General features: G+C 34.3%; 2 protein-coding genes across 2 annotated transcripts; one reads left to right on the top strand and one right to left on the bottom strand.

Moving 5' to 3' along the window:
- Positions 1-788: 788 nt before the first annotated feature.
- Positions 789-6065, bottom strand: LOC138326307 (major facilitator superfamily domain-containing protein 4A-like). The gene is made up of 4 exons (XM_069272424.1): positions 5900-6065; positions 3005-3111; positions 2132-2420; positions 789-1903 (listed from the first exon to the last, which is right to left on the bottom strand). Exons 2-4 carry the CDS (start codon positions 3083-3085, stop codon positions 1353-1355), a joined length of 921 nt encoding a protein of 306 aa, XP_069128525.1. The 5' UTR covers positions 3086-3111; positions 5900-6065; the 3' UTR covers positions 789-1352.
- LOC138326393 (major facilitator superfamily domain-containing protein 4A-like) lies at positions 3906-13083 on the top strand. The gene is made up of 4 exons (XM_069272503.1): positions 3906-4013; positions 11134-11422; positions 12250-12788; positions 13060-13083. The coding sequence occupies exons 1-4, from the start codon at positions 3906-3908 to the stop codon at positions 13081-13083; spliced, it is 960 nt and encodes a 319-aa protein (XP_069128604.1).
- Positions 13084-14593: the final 1510 nt, after the last annotated feature.

The raw sequence follows: 14593 nt of genomic DNA, 5'->3' as shown, positions 1-14593 counted from the left end.
TCAAGCAGATTCTGTGTCTAATATCCCCTCAATGTGTTATGTTCATCTTCACAAAATATCCTGTTGCTCGGCAACCTCTGCCTGCTTATCTGACGCCTATGTCTGCTTCTTTCGCTCTTTCATGTCGTGTGAATTGTCAATCTACCTTTAGTCAGCATGAAAGCCTGTCACAATTCAGTTATCTCGAACTCTTTCACACTAACTAAAGTAGCAACTGTAGAGCCTTTCCTGAACTGCCATGTTGCCGAGGCTATGAATTACAATTTTTCGGGGCTCTTCACTGAGCTTTCTAACAGTATGGTATTACCTCGTACCACGAAATCCCTTTATCTGCTGGTGGTTTGAAAATTGTGGATTGATTTAAACTCATACAGGCAGATACAAACATTTCATCATGATTTGTCTCAGAATCGAGTTTTCATTCAACGTGGTCCTTGTCACTGCATTGTCGTAAATAGTTCTGGTTACTATTTTCCAGGTAAAATAGAAACTCAGTGCTCGCTAGCTATAGCAGCTAACTTCGTGACTATAAGGAGTACTTATTTGAATGGTTTCGTGAACCTGGTCACCCACTGGCCATTCCAACTCTAAGTAACCACCAAACTGTATAAATATTGGTAGAAAGTTAAGCTCAAATAAAACCACTTTACAAAAGATATTAAATTAATATGTGTAGTTGTTATTTCTACACAAAAAAAAGCAAAAAGTTTATATTTGATTTTCAGTATATATATTAAGCATGTTCAGGAATTGTTGTTATCACAGAAAACTCCCCCACACAGAACCAAGTTAATTAAAAAAAAAATGGGTGAATGTAAAATTCACAAGTGTGTTATATAACATGGAGGTTCCTGTGTGCCGGGTTGCAGGTCATAACGGCCGATTTTGCTATCTGGCTTTGAGCGAATCAGGACTATACAAAGCGAAATAAGAATTAAATAAACGATACATTCCATTAAAAGCACATATATAAAATACATGGTGGAAATATTTTCCATCAAATAGCCAATCAACAAAGAGTTTACTCCAGATCCTAACGACGCCACCATTACGAAATACGCTGCGATCTTGCCGGAAACTGGGACAAAATTTTCCTCAAGTAATGTAAAAATGCATGGTGACAAAACAGACGTTCCAAAACCAGACAGAGAGCTACTTATCCAGATCCCATAGCCTAGGGAGTATGACCCACTTATGAGTATCCCTATTTGAGCGGTAATCAGCAGTATGCAGTATGACGTCATCAGTTTTATAGAGCTGAATGATGTTGCAGTGAGTATTATACCAACAAGACGTCCGATAGCTATTGATACTCTGAATACAGACACGGTGTAGGCACTTGTCTGACTGTCCTATCCTATCTGTGTAACGCAAAACGAAGGGAGAAAATCACTTAAACATTCCTCTATTGACGTATCCAAGCTAGACATTAGGCCCGTGATCAGTAGAACAAAGTATAGAAACTTTCCAGACACTCGTTTTTGGTCGTCTGACGTATTATCATGGTTATAAGTAACAACGAACTTGTTGTTAATGTACAATATAAATATTACAAAGGCGGACAATAAAACAATGATCGCTAAACCGGCAGATAAACTATATGGTATATAAAGTCTTGAAGGTGCTTCTAAGGCTTGCTGTTTCAAGCAACGTTTCGTGTCAAGGTGGATAATACTTGAGTTTTTACAAGGTAACACACTCGAATTTACGACAGAATCTATATTTCCATTTTCTTGAAAAACTTTCATATCTTCTTGAAATAAATGAACATCCTCCAAGTTTTTCAAAAAAGGAGTTGTACAGATTGGAGATATGACGGCACCAAGTGAAGAGGCGAAGTACAGAGCGTGCATCGGGACCTCGGTGTCTGATCCCCACAAGGCAGACATCTCGGCTACGGTCACTGAAAAGACAATGGTAAACTAATTATTTTATTTATCAAGTTAAGCCCATCAGTAACCTCTTTGCTATCTAGTACCTATTCAACAAAGATTCACTCGCTAAAACTACGAAAGAATGATTTATGATAAAGTTCATGACAATATATAATCATATGCTATAAACCAATACTTTATGGAATACAAGAAAATAATTTTTTATTGTTAACTCTAAGGAATACAAATAGACTTACAAATGTCCAGTCCGCCTGTTGATACCCCAAAACATATATGCGAAATCATCATTGGGATATAGGAGAGACAGAACGGAATAGCTACTACGCTAGCAGCGGCTACGGCTAGACCAACGGTTATCACAAGGAAAGCATTCACTCGCTTGTAAAGAAAGAATCCTACGCCGAGAGTTCCAAGAACGTTCGCTACATTGAATGTGGTGATATACGAAGATGCCATGGTAAACGTCACACCTGTATTGAATTGTAGTTCCAAAAGCGATGGTCCATCCATACTGAATAACCATCCCTGAAATACATCATACATGGATAATATCATACATTACAGTTTTTGTAGATTACTAACAATGAATAGAGGTGAACCGTCGTATGAACCAACTATTCGCTGTAGGCATTATAATATACTTATTTTATCCCACATCCTTGCATGTTTTGAAATATAAATACCACCTGATTGTCTTTTATGTTATAAATGAGTGCATAAAAAACCTACAGCGACTTTAAATGGTCCAGCCTTTATTGATTTAGGTAAAAGTAGAACTAATTTTCAACGCATTCCTTCAAATTGCACTTATTACATGCAGTTGCATGCTATAATATACATGTAATGAACTATTGAGGAACTACATTTGACAGATACATGTACATGCATGATATTTAAAGCTTCCCTAAGTGTAGACGAAAACATCTAATCACCACGAAATAAAGTTATAGGATTAACAGGTTTGAAAACGCGCGACTGTTATTTATCATATTTATCTAGATTATCCATAGTTTATTTTCAAATTTTGAAGACACAGAAATAACTAACTCGAGTTTGGATAGTCATAGTAATCAACAGTAACTTGTTGGTATGCTATCTATGTAACTTACCAGCACAAACGAAGTTGAACAGCAAATAAATGAATACAGTGTTTTGGAGGTGAGGTACTTGGATACCATTTTACAAGTCATACCTGGGAAGGTCTCGCTCAGATCACCTTTAACAAACAGAACATTAAATTGGTAATTAAAAAAAGGATACAAACGATCTCTTACAATTGCTAATATTCGCGAGGGTTTTAGATTTCGCTAAATTCGCGGATTCAATCAAATTCGTGAAAATTGATATCTCGCAGAATTTTTCCAAAGTGATGGATTGAAATAGCACATCTTGTCACGTAAATAACAATTTTAAAGTCTTAAGGAAGATTCGCGAAGCTATACCCCCGCAAATAAGTTCCAAACAATAAATCGCGAAATATAACACCCACGAAATTTAACAACAGTACAGTATATGCAAAGTAAGGTTTTTTTTGTCTTAAGATAAAAAAAAAGTTTCGCATAAATTCTTATTTGGTTTCATAGTGTGTTCTGTAGATTTGATGAATTGATCGAAAAAGGAGCAAATGATGGTGGAGTCTAGTATTAAATATTTCATTGTTTTATGCAGATTATTAATAAAACATTTGACATACATTGTCATCAATATACCATTAAAGTAAAGTCTACTTTGCTCTGTTACGTATTAATATATGCCTTCTTTAATATCCATAAAACGTGTTCAGCATTTTTTCTATAAAACAGCATATAATACACTGTAGATTTTTTATTTCATGAAAAACTCTCGTAATTGGTCTTTCGTAATTGATATCTTTCTTGTCTCATCATTGTGGTATCTTATTTGAAAAATGAGCGCAATATTTAGTTTACTCCGAATAAGTAACAAAGGGAAAATCAAACTAATTAAACAACTATATAGGGTATTAAAAAATTCCTGGGGGTACTTTTTACGATGGGGACAACCTACGTCACCGGAAGTGATATCGGGAACACAAAAACAATGAAAAAACGCCCGCTTCAAGATACCAGATCATGCACCCCTGAATGTCAAATGCTCTTGGTAAGTACATCTAGTGGGATTGCAGTGAAAAAGTAAATATATATATATATGAATGCTATAAAGCATCATGGTAGTCAAATAACTTCAAGATAGCCAAATATTCATAACTAAGCTCCCATGTGGAATTTGAACCATAGCAGCAAGTCCAACTATTAGAATCAAGAAAGATGACTTTCTAAACATGAAATTAAAATAGATTCTTAATACTCTGGTAAATACATGTAGCGGTATCGATATAAATCGATTTCGGATTGATTCCGAAATATGTTATACATAACCGGATCTACATATGAGACCCATCCAGTACTTTCAGGGAAATAACAGAAACAAAAGACGAATTGATGACGAGCAATGGGGAAAGGCTATTTTCAGTTGTATTCTTATAGCTCGCCAGCTATTTGCTGATGGTGGGTCAAAAATCGTCTTTCAAGATCCATTGGAGTTGCATGAATGCGTAAATAACGACTACACGTACAATGATGTAAATATTCAGTTTTCGTAACTTTGGATGTGACCGTTACCCCTAAAGTTCTAAGTGTGACCGATATCACTTTCATAATTTTTGATTAAGCACCGTCTATGTTTCTCCACTAGCAGATAGCAGATATAATAAAATTTATTTATTTACAACTTGTAACGTTTTATTGAATAAAATGTGACCGATATCCCTGCTGTCGAAAAAAATTGTGTCGAAGTGTTTGCATTATCTGAACTTTTGACGATATTTAATAGTTTCATAGAATCTCTAACAATACGCTGTCTTTGACGCACGATAGGTTTAGAAGATGTATTGCTTTAATGTCATAATTTCAGCCGATTTTCATCTTGAAGCGGATGTTTTTTCATGTTTTTGTGTGTTTGATATCACTTCCGGTGACGTAGGTTGTCCCCATTACTTTAGTGGTTTGGAGCTTTAAAGTATTTCGTGTGTAGAAATATCCGTGTTTGACATATGGAATATTTGTTGTTTATTTATATTTTTGGTCCAACAGCACACACGAAAATAAAAAATACAAAACGAATGTGTGGACTAGTTTCCTTTAAAGAATCATAATTACTATCTCATAGGTCTTCACAGCTCCTCCCCATGGCAAATCACCGAACATTTTTTAAACCTCCCAAGACTTCTTTTCAACTACAAGTAACCAATCAACACTCGAAGATTGTTTTGGCCAGCCAATAAAAGTAAACAGATTATTTATATATAACCAGGTGAAATCCCAACAACATGGCAGGCAAAGCGACAAATTATGATAGCTACCGCCCCTAGAATGCTAGTACAACCATCCCATGCTACCATCCCTGGGAAGGTAGCAAACAATATGCAATACCGGTATCAAAATTAATTTTGTCATATTATTTCATCGTGTGACACAAACAACTCATTACACGGTCGCACAACACGATGGCACTGATATGTCATAAACACGCACTACACATCATAAAGGTATGCTACATTATCATACTAAACTTTAGCCTGATACTTCATGAAAGTAATGATAGCCAGTATGAAAGATAATGTAATGCAGTTCAGCCCTAAAATCAAAACAAGCTAATAACCAAGACCGATATTCTACATCAAATACTGGATCTAATCAGGACACTTTATGGAACACTAAGGTAATGTACTTAGGCCCCAAATGGCCCTTGCTGTCAATGGACTGTAATATCAAAGCAAACAGATAACCACTACGTCATAATGCTATGCATTGCAAGGCACTTTATATGGAACAAGTAATAATAACCTGTAAGAAAGGTAATGCAATGGCAGTTCGTCCCTAAATGACCCTTGCTGTCAATGAACTGTAATATCAAAACAAACGGATAACTATTTCCGGTGTGACATTAACATGCTAATAATAATTATACCAACTCGAATCACCTACCTGTATGGATGGGTACTATAGTCTACTGAGGGTCTGTCCTCTTAACGTGTTGTCCTTTTTATCACGCTGTGTCATTTTATCAGCAGGTTTTACAATTTTATACTTGCTGAATCACGTTGTGTCATTAATTATTTGGCATTTTGACTCTGACCATTTCATAAGAAGCCGCAATTTAGTGTCAAACAGTACAATAACAATTTGATACACTATTTGTAAAAAGATCTCTCAAACATGCTGAAACGTTCATATTACCCAGTTTTATCACACAATTAAACATGCGAACTAGAAAAGCTGACGACCGCTAGCCCATTTAATAAATGTAGGTCATCAATCAAGTTGTTTAACCATCCTAGATTTCAGAAAAAACAAATGAACATAACACGTATATTCAAGCACACGTTTTCCTAGAAAAAATGATAAATAAAAAATCAGGTGTAATGTTTTGATTCAGACACAAAAACATTATTTTATAACGAGTGACTATAATTGTGATATACTGATTATTTTTGCGTGTTACAGGCATGTAAATACCGCGAAAATCATTCGCCGCTACAACAATTTAAGCATATTCATATCAGATATACAGTAAAATTATTTCGAAATGACATTGTCGCCAAAAAGTAGTAATGCATGAATACGCAAAATTAAATCGCCACGAAAATAATGTTTCACGTATTGTATTTACCTAAAACACCACTTGAAATGCAAAACATATGGAGCTGAATGTTACGAAAAGAGAATGTTTTTTCGTTATTGTTTATAATGTTTGAATTTCTGAGTTGTTCCACAAAAAATGTAAATAAGATTGTCGTGTTTATATACATGTATATGCTGCCTGGCAGTTTATGCGCTGGCTAAATCTTCATTAAAATTGTATATTAGCATTTTATCTAGTAAACACAAATGTGGTAATGGTTATGTTATTTCATATAAAAAAGGAAGAAAAATACTTTCAATTGTGAATGAATAAAAAGCATGAAATTCTTTCCTATATTTTTGTGTAATGACATATTTTCAAACAACAACGAAATGGATCATATTAACTTGTATATTATTATTGACGTGCGGAACAACATGATTGCCTATATAATCGGTTGTCGCTCCAAATGTTTACGGCCAAACATGCGTCATAGAAATGGGAGATCATTAGCACTTATAGAATTACAGACCATATAGTTTAGATTATATTTCTACAGCTGTTTTATCTTTCAACTCGACGATTTTTTTCAACTGAATAATAATAATGTTTACACTGTTAATGGCCCACTACCTTTCCGAAAGAAAAAGTAAAAGTTTCTTAAAAATAAAAATAACATATAAGAAATTTTATATCGATGTCATAAGAAGAGGTTACAACATCACACAAATGCAAGTTTCCCTGCGTAATCTATATCAACAGTGAATATTCATTTCGTTATCTATCTAACGCGTGGTACATTATACTAAGGCGACGGCGGGAAACATAACAGTCCTGATATATAAGTATTCGTCACTGTTGTCTTTTTCGCTATATAATATGAAAAATCAAGTTAAGCCCTCTGTGTGATGCCTTTATTTATACCAACAGCTCAATTATGTTTAGTTAATTAATTATGGTCATTAATATTACTAAGGAAGATTTGAAAGGACCTATGATATTTTTGATAATGATGAGTGATTATGAAAAATTGGAAAATGAGGATGAGTTATATATGATGATGGTGAATAATAAGGATGATGATGAACGATTACAGCGTTGATAATGGGTGGCCACGATGATGAGGATGAGTGATGAAAATGATGAATTACGGTAAAAATTGTGAGTAAATGAAAATGATGAAAGGCTTTGATTGGTGAAAGTGATGATGAATGGCTATGACTTATGAGAATGATGATTTTGAGTGTGTTGAAGAGGATCAATTATGACTGATGAGGATGAATTTTTCATTGTGAATGAAAATTTTGTGAGAATGATAATGATGATAAGAAATAATGTGCATGATTAGAAGGAATATGATAATCTATATAATTTCAATATAATTAATTTAACTGTTTTTGTCTGTATATATTACTGCTGTTGGAAAAAATAAAACAATTACAAAAAAGTTAAGCCCTCTAAATGTCAAAATATAATCTTACTCCAGCCAGTGTTTTGCAGTTTTTCAACTTATAAACCACTTGACCTTTGGCCCTTGACCTTGACCCCTCCACATGGTCAAAAACATTGACTTTTTAAATTTTTTTAAAGGTAGCCTTTTGAACTTTATGATATAATTTAGATTTTTGGCGCCAAAAAATCAATTCCAAACAGCAAAGGAAAGTACATGTGTACTCATGTTGTTACATCGTAGCGCCGAGTGTTGATAATATAGTCGTGAAACAAATTATATAGTGATAGCGTCATAATAACGTATAGTGACATGATAAACAAATTTATGTAAAAAATTAATGAAATGATAAAGTAACAAACGTTTTTTAATCATATGACAAAGTAAACAGGACCCGATTTACACCTTTCTGCAGCTGTGACATTTGACAAATATCTTAATTTGCATAACATCGAGGAAACGTCGAAAGGGAAATACAATGTATCTGCATATCATTAAATTATTCTAAGCAGCTAGATATTAGGCAATTGATACATTTCGTACACATGTTTTTTAACCTGATTAACCACGAAAAATATTCAATTCGTGGTTATATCATAGGGACGTCATTTCGATACAACAATAATGTGTTCCAGATAGCCTACCAGATGTAGTCATATTATATAACAGTTGTTTGTGTTACTTGGTAATACTGAGACTTACGCTGTTTATGTGACAGCTTGGCAAATGGATATCATTTATCTTAATATGTATACAAAACTGGGAAACAACTATTCATATTAATTTTATCATTCAGTGCCAGGGACATCTTTAAGATTGACATTATACGAGTTTTAAAACCAATTCTGGATTTATTACTGGTACCATGGTGACTTGGGTCCTACTAACAGATTGAGTTTGCCGGGTGTGATGTGGATGTATGTTCTAGAACTGAAATAGTTTAAGGTATGAAAAATGATACATATTAATGATATTTGAAGGAAGTTATGATATTATATTGTTATGGTACACTTTATTTTATGATGAATTTCAGGTTAGATATATAAGTGATTCTGAAAACATAATGTCTGTCTAGACCAGAATGCGGATGTACGTTTTCTCGGATTAACCTAAATGGACGAATTTTGTTTTCATAATATTTGTCGCCTTGATATTTCCTATGTACAAAAGACGATTCGGCTCATTTTGGAAAAATAAAATCGCGTAATTACGCGAAACTATCTAATTATTACACGAAATGTTCGAGTTATTACGCGAAAAATACTATATATAAGTACATTGTTTGAGCCCTCGGAAGCCACATTTTCATTCCGGAAGCCTCATTAATATGAACGAGCAAGAACTTTGTCATCTATACACATGAAGTTGTCCGGAATGCTAAAGTTCACTCAAAATAAATGTTGAAACATCGTTTAAATCTGAAAACTGTCTCCATCTTGTAAATTCCAATTGATTTAGATACCACGTTAGAGTTAATATCCTTTTAACAACTTTCAGGCGCTAAGTTTCCATATACTCCCATTCTCACGCGCATTCACATAATTGTCATGTTCATTTTAGAATAAATTCTGATTACCACTTTATACATAATTTATAAGAAGCAAATTTTCTCTTTGCTTGTATCTATACTGTCTGTTGCTAAAATAGCTCCCATGAGTATCTATACTTCCTAAAAAATCCATTGATGGGCAAAGAATTTTATTAAAACGTTTGCGTTTATAATATTTTATTGTTGGAAAAATGCATAAGACAAAAATATCCACTAATCCCATGGTCACGAGGAGGTCGATGTATAGCATAATGACTCGGATTATTTTTAGAACTATCAATCTAATATTAGTATTGTGACGTCATAGTCGCATCGCTACAGGACTTTTAAAGTCCACTATCCAAAAAAATTGAATTCATCAGGGTAGTGTCTTATGGCCATCCTTTTTCTTACTAACAAGCCCCTCAAATAATCCTATTGACATTTTTCAGAAAATATTCGTATCTAATTCAAACTAGAGGTCTTTGATTCGCTTAATGTGCATATAGGTGTTATGCTGCCCCAGTAAAATATGAAATAAAGACTTTCGATTATGTAAATTGGGTTGGTATATCATTATATAACGCCAAAATTAATTTTACGTAATAACCCGAAAGTTTCGTGTAATAATGCCATAAGTTTCGCATATTAATGATAAAAGTTTCGTGTAAAAACGCGTAAGTTTCGCGTTAAAACTCCAAAAGTTTCGCGTTATAACGCGATTTTTTTCTACCGAAATGAGCCGAGTCGGCTTTCGTACTTATGTCATTCAAGTGAGTCAGTATTCACATTTGATTTTTTAGATTTCTTAGTGTAAATAAGTAAATGTCATTGAATAAAAAAAACGACTCACAATTACATGTATATAATGCCCTTAATATTTTGACGTCAAAATGATAAGGTCTACTTTGGGATTTTAGGTTTATCAAGTTACCTGTAGATGAGAGATAAATTTGTTACGTTTTAAATGAAACAGTATTTTATTTTATTGTTTTCGAAGTTTTTGTTTTTTTGCTCGGTAAGACTCGTGGAATCAAAAGTTTCTCACTTCTTATGACGATATTTCTTTTCAAAACAACAATTCGTCGACGAATAGAAATGCAAAAGTTTACAAACGTGTTAAAAAAGAACTCAAAAGGTTTCATGCTATATCGAAATGGTCAATGATATACTGATATCTGGGGTTTTGGTTACCGAGAAAGACAGATGAATTACAGTACCATTATCAATATCCTTATAACGTTCGGACATCTTTTTTTATTAGAACGTGTTTATGTGCTGTACATTATATTTGCAGATACTGTGACGCCCTTTGACAAAGAATGATTTGTCAATCAATACAAAGAAACGTATCAGCCAAAACTGTATATTCAGCTATATGCTGTTCTACTTCATTCCTACTAGTAAGTGAAGTAAGTTGGTGTAACTTGTATGTCATCCTCGATATTCCTGGCGTTACTAACACTGTAACTATTTCTAACGTTATTGTAACCAGACTGGTGTTCTATGGATCTCAAGAAAACACTATCTCCCCGGATAATGGGATATGTCAAGATACACTTTTACATAACTACATTATTGATACTAAACTAATACCAGACATTTCTTTTTCATTTCAGGGATGGTTTCTCAAATTAACAGGACCGTCACTTTTGGAATTACAACTGAATACAGAAGTAACATTCACTATGGCATCCTCATATATCACTCTATTTAATGTAACTCAAATTCTGGGGTCTCTTGGAGTAGGGTTCTTTCTTTACAAGAAAGTGAATACTCTCCTTCTGATAACATCCACTCTCGCTGTGGCTGCTGCCAGTGCAGTAGCTATTCCGCTGTGCTTTGCCTACATCCCAATGCTATTTTCTCATGTTGGTTTTGGGCTAGCAGTGGGTGCGCTTGACATGTGTAAGTATATATATGATTATCTATTAAACCATCGTCGATACTCAAGGGTAACTATTACTGACGTTATATCCACCCCTAAAACATGTCATAGTAAAACTGAAGGCAATAGAAGACACAGATAATTTGATCTTTTGATATTGGTATTACAAGAAATTATATTACGGTACAGTATAATTGGCTGTGTTGCTTTGAATTTGGGCGTCGCTCTCTCTGTAATCTTCAAATGAAGTCGCTGCAGACCTGTAATTGGTCAGTTTTTTTCTTCTTGAACTGCCTTCAGTTTTACGATGAGATAGTCCAGGGGTGGATATAACGTCAGTGTTAAAACCTCCTGGAGTATCGAGGATGCTATTAGACTAAGATTAGTCATAGATATATACTCGTATATTGTGTAGAAGATGAATATATCGTCAGCCATTCGTTTGTATCATAGACCAGTCGAACTACAGACAGACGTTCTACCAATCATGTAAAGTCTCGCTAATGACAAAATTCTCCATCTCTCCGTATTACAATCTCCCAAAAGAGACACCATACTGGAAATTATACTCAGCGGCAGCCGCTCTTTAGTGCACAGATACATCACCTTTAGTTGCTTAAGAAATACACTGCGACTTTCCTCTTAGTTACTTAAGAAATACACCACGCCTTTCCTCCATGTTACTAAAGAAATACACCGCGACTTTCCTTCAATCCATTCCTCTTTGTCCCATTAGAATTAAGATCCATGGACATGGTGTAGCGCTCAATCCCATTCTTTTTCCATTATTTATGTACGTTTGTATCTTAATTTAAATAATTTAACTACTTTCAAGGTTTTATTTCAGTAATGATAGCCGAGATGTCTGCCTTGTGGGGAACAGATACCGAGGTTCCGATGCATGCTTTGTACTTCACCTCTTCACTTGGTTCCGTGCTGTCCCCCATTTGTGCGACCCCATTTTTGAAAAACTTAGGCGATGTATATGTCTCTTCAGGAAGTGAAATATTTGATTCACCAGTTAACTATAGTACCTCGATCTGTAACAATTTGAGTATTGCCCAGCTTGAAGCGGAAGAGTGTATAACGCAACAGGCGGTAGAAGCACCATCACGACTTCATATACCATATGGTATATCTGCAGGACTGTCAGTCTCTATCTCGTTCACAACCATAGTAATATTCATACTTCATATCAATAAGAAGTTCCCGATCACATATAACCAGAGTGATACACACGAGGACAAGAGAGAAGTTTCTAGAAAGTTTGGGTTTGTTGTGTTACTCGTAACTGGGCTTATGTCTGGTCTTGATACGTCCATAGAGGAATCGTCCGGCGATTTTCTCCCTTCGTTCTGCGTTACACAGATGGGATGGAACAGTCAGGCAAGTGCATACACCGTTTCTGTATTTGGGATATCAATAGCTATCGGACGTCTTGTAGGTATAATACTCACTGCGGCATCATTCAGCTCTATAAAATTGATGACGTCATCCTGCCTACTGCTGATTACTGCCCACATAGGAATACTCCTAAGTGGGTCCTACTCCCTAGACTATGGGATCTGGATAAATAGTTCTCTGTCTGGTTTTGGAACGTCTGTTTTGTCTCCATGCATTTTTACAATAACGGAGAATTTATTTTTTCCTGTTTCAGGAAAAATTGCAGCATATTTTGTAATGATTGCATCCTTAGGGTCTGGACTGAATTCATTACTGATTGGTTATCTAATGGAAAACATATCTACCATGTATTTTTGTTACATTCTTTTGATTGAAAGCGTCGGTTATCTTGTTCTAATCATTTATATAGTTACAATCAGTTCACAGCGGAAGGTAGCCGATGAAAATCATGAATTAGTGACCGATAAACAAAAGTCTCCAATGTATTCATCAAATTGATAAGCATTTTAAAGGCAAAATTGCGATAGTTGAACGATACACTGTCATAGGGTTTTTTCATTAATTTTTAACATGATGTCCTTCACCTTCTTTACCTATCTAGTTCTACTTGTATTATGTACGACATTAATATCGTTTGACGAACACACAAATGCGACACCAGTTTTGTTGTAAATATCATGAAAATCGTGGAAATGTGATGTGGAAATGAAGATAACGTTGTGTAGCCTTTCTTAATGTATTTATGCTCTGATGTGATATTTTATTTTTGCTATCAATTCTCAATGGCTTAAAGAACTATGCCATTTTTTTCATATTTTGTTATGTTTAATTGCGTAATAAATCACAAGAGAAAAACTATTATTAAAAAAATGGAACTACTTTAAAAGAATTAAATTATGAGAATTAACTTGAACATGTGTATTTTATGTTATGGAGATACTACACAACATCGAGTCTACTATCATCATAACTGCTTAGCAGTTTATCGAAAGTACGGTTAGTTTGTTATGTTATATCTCCAAAACATAAAGAAATATTAAAATTAATTTTAACGAAATTAGAAAACGGCGAACTTTATACAATTATGAAAGTAACGTACTAAGCACATACTTAACCCATCAATGACGAGATGATATTATTGTCTCATAGTATTGTCTCGTGATTTGATAGTTCAACACCTCGGCAATTATGGTAATGGGTTAAATACTCACTACACCAAGCCATAATAGAATATCCTGACAGTTTCATCTGATTTAGGTTACGGAGCAGCAGCACAACAAAACTTTGACAGTTCGTATTTTCGTATTTTATCAAGTACATGCATATCATTTATTGTATTTTCCCTTAACTATGCATGTTTCACAATAGAATTTCCATAGCCATAGCAGTTGACCATGGTGATCGTTTGTGTTTGCATGACGCCCCAACATGTCTTGATTCCGAATGGCTTTAAACATTAAACATCGAATTACTTTTCATAGCGCTTTTTTAATAGCATTGAATTTCTTCTTCTCTATTTAGATACTTTCTTTTTTATTTCTGATAGATATTATGACATGTTGTATGGTGGTTAGTTTTCTTGAATGTAGATGAGAGACAAATTATCACCATGGTTTAAATATAGAGTTACATTCAGTTATGAAGTAAACAAGTTCCTCAACTTATGACTGCAATTCAAAATTTGAAAAATTAGATAACTCTAGTTTGATAAACAGGATAAACAACAGTCACATGTCAGGGAACCTCTATTTCTAAGTCAGCCTTTATCATGAACTTTAATTATGTTT

Source organism: Argopecten irradians, chromosome 6 (genome assembly GCF_041381155.1).
Source record: "Argopecten irradians isolate NY chromosome 6, Ai_NY, whole genome shotgun sequence".
NCBI lineage: Eukaryota > Metazoa > Mollusca > Bivalvia > Pectinida > Pectinidae > Argopecten > Argopecten irradians.
This window is presented reverse-complemented; position numbering and strand designations above follow the sequence as displayed.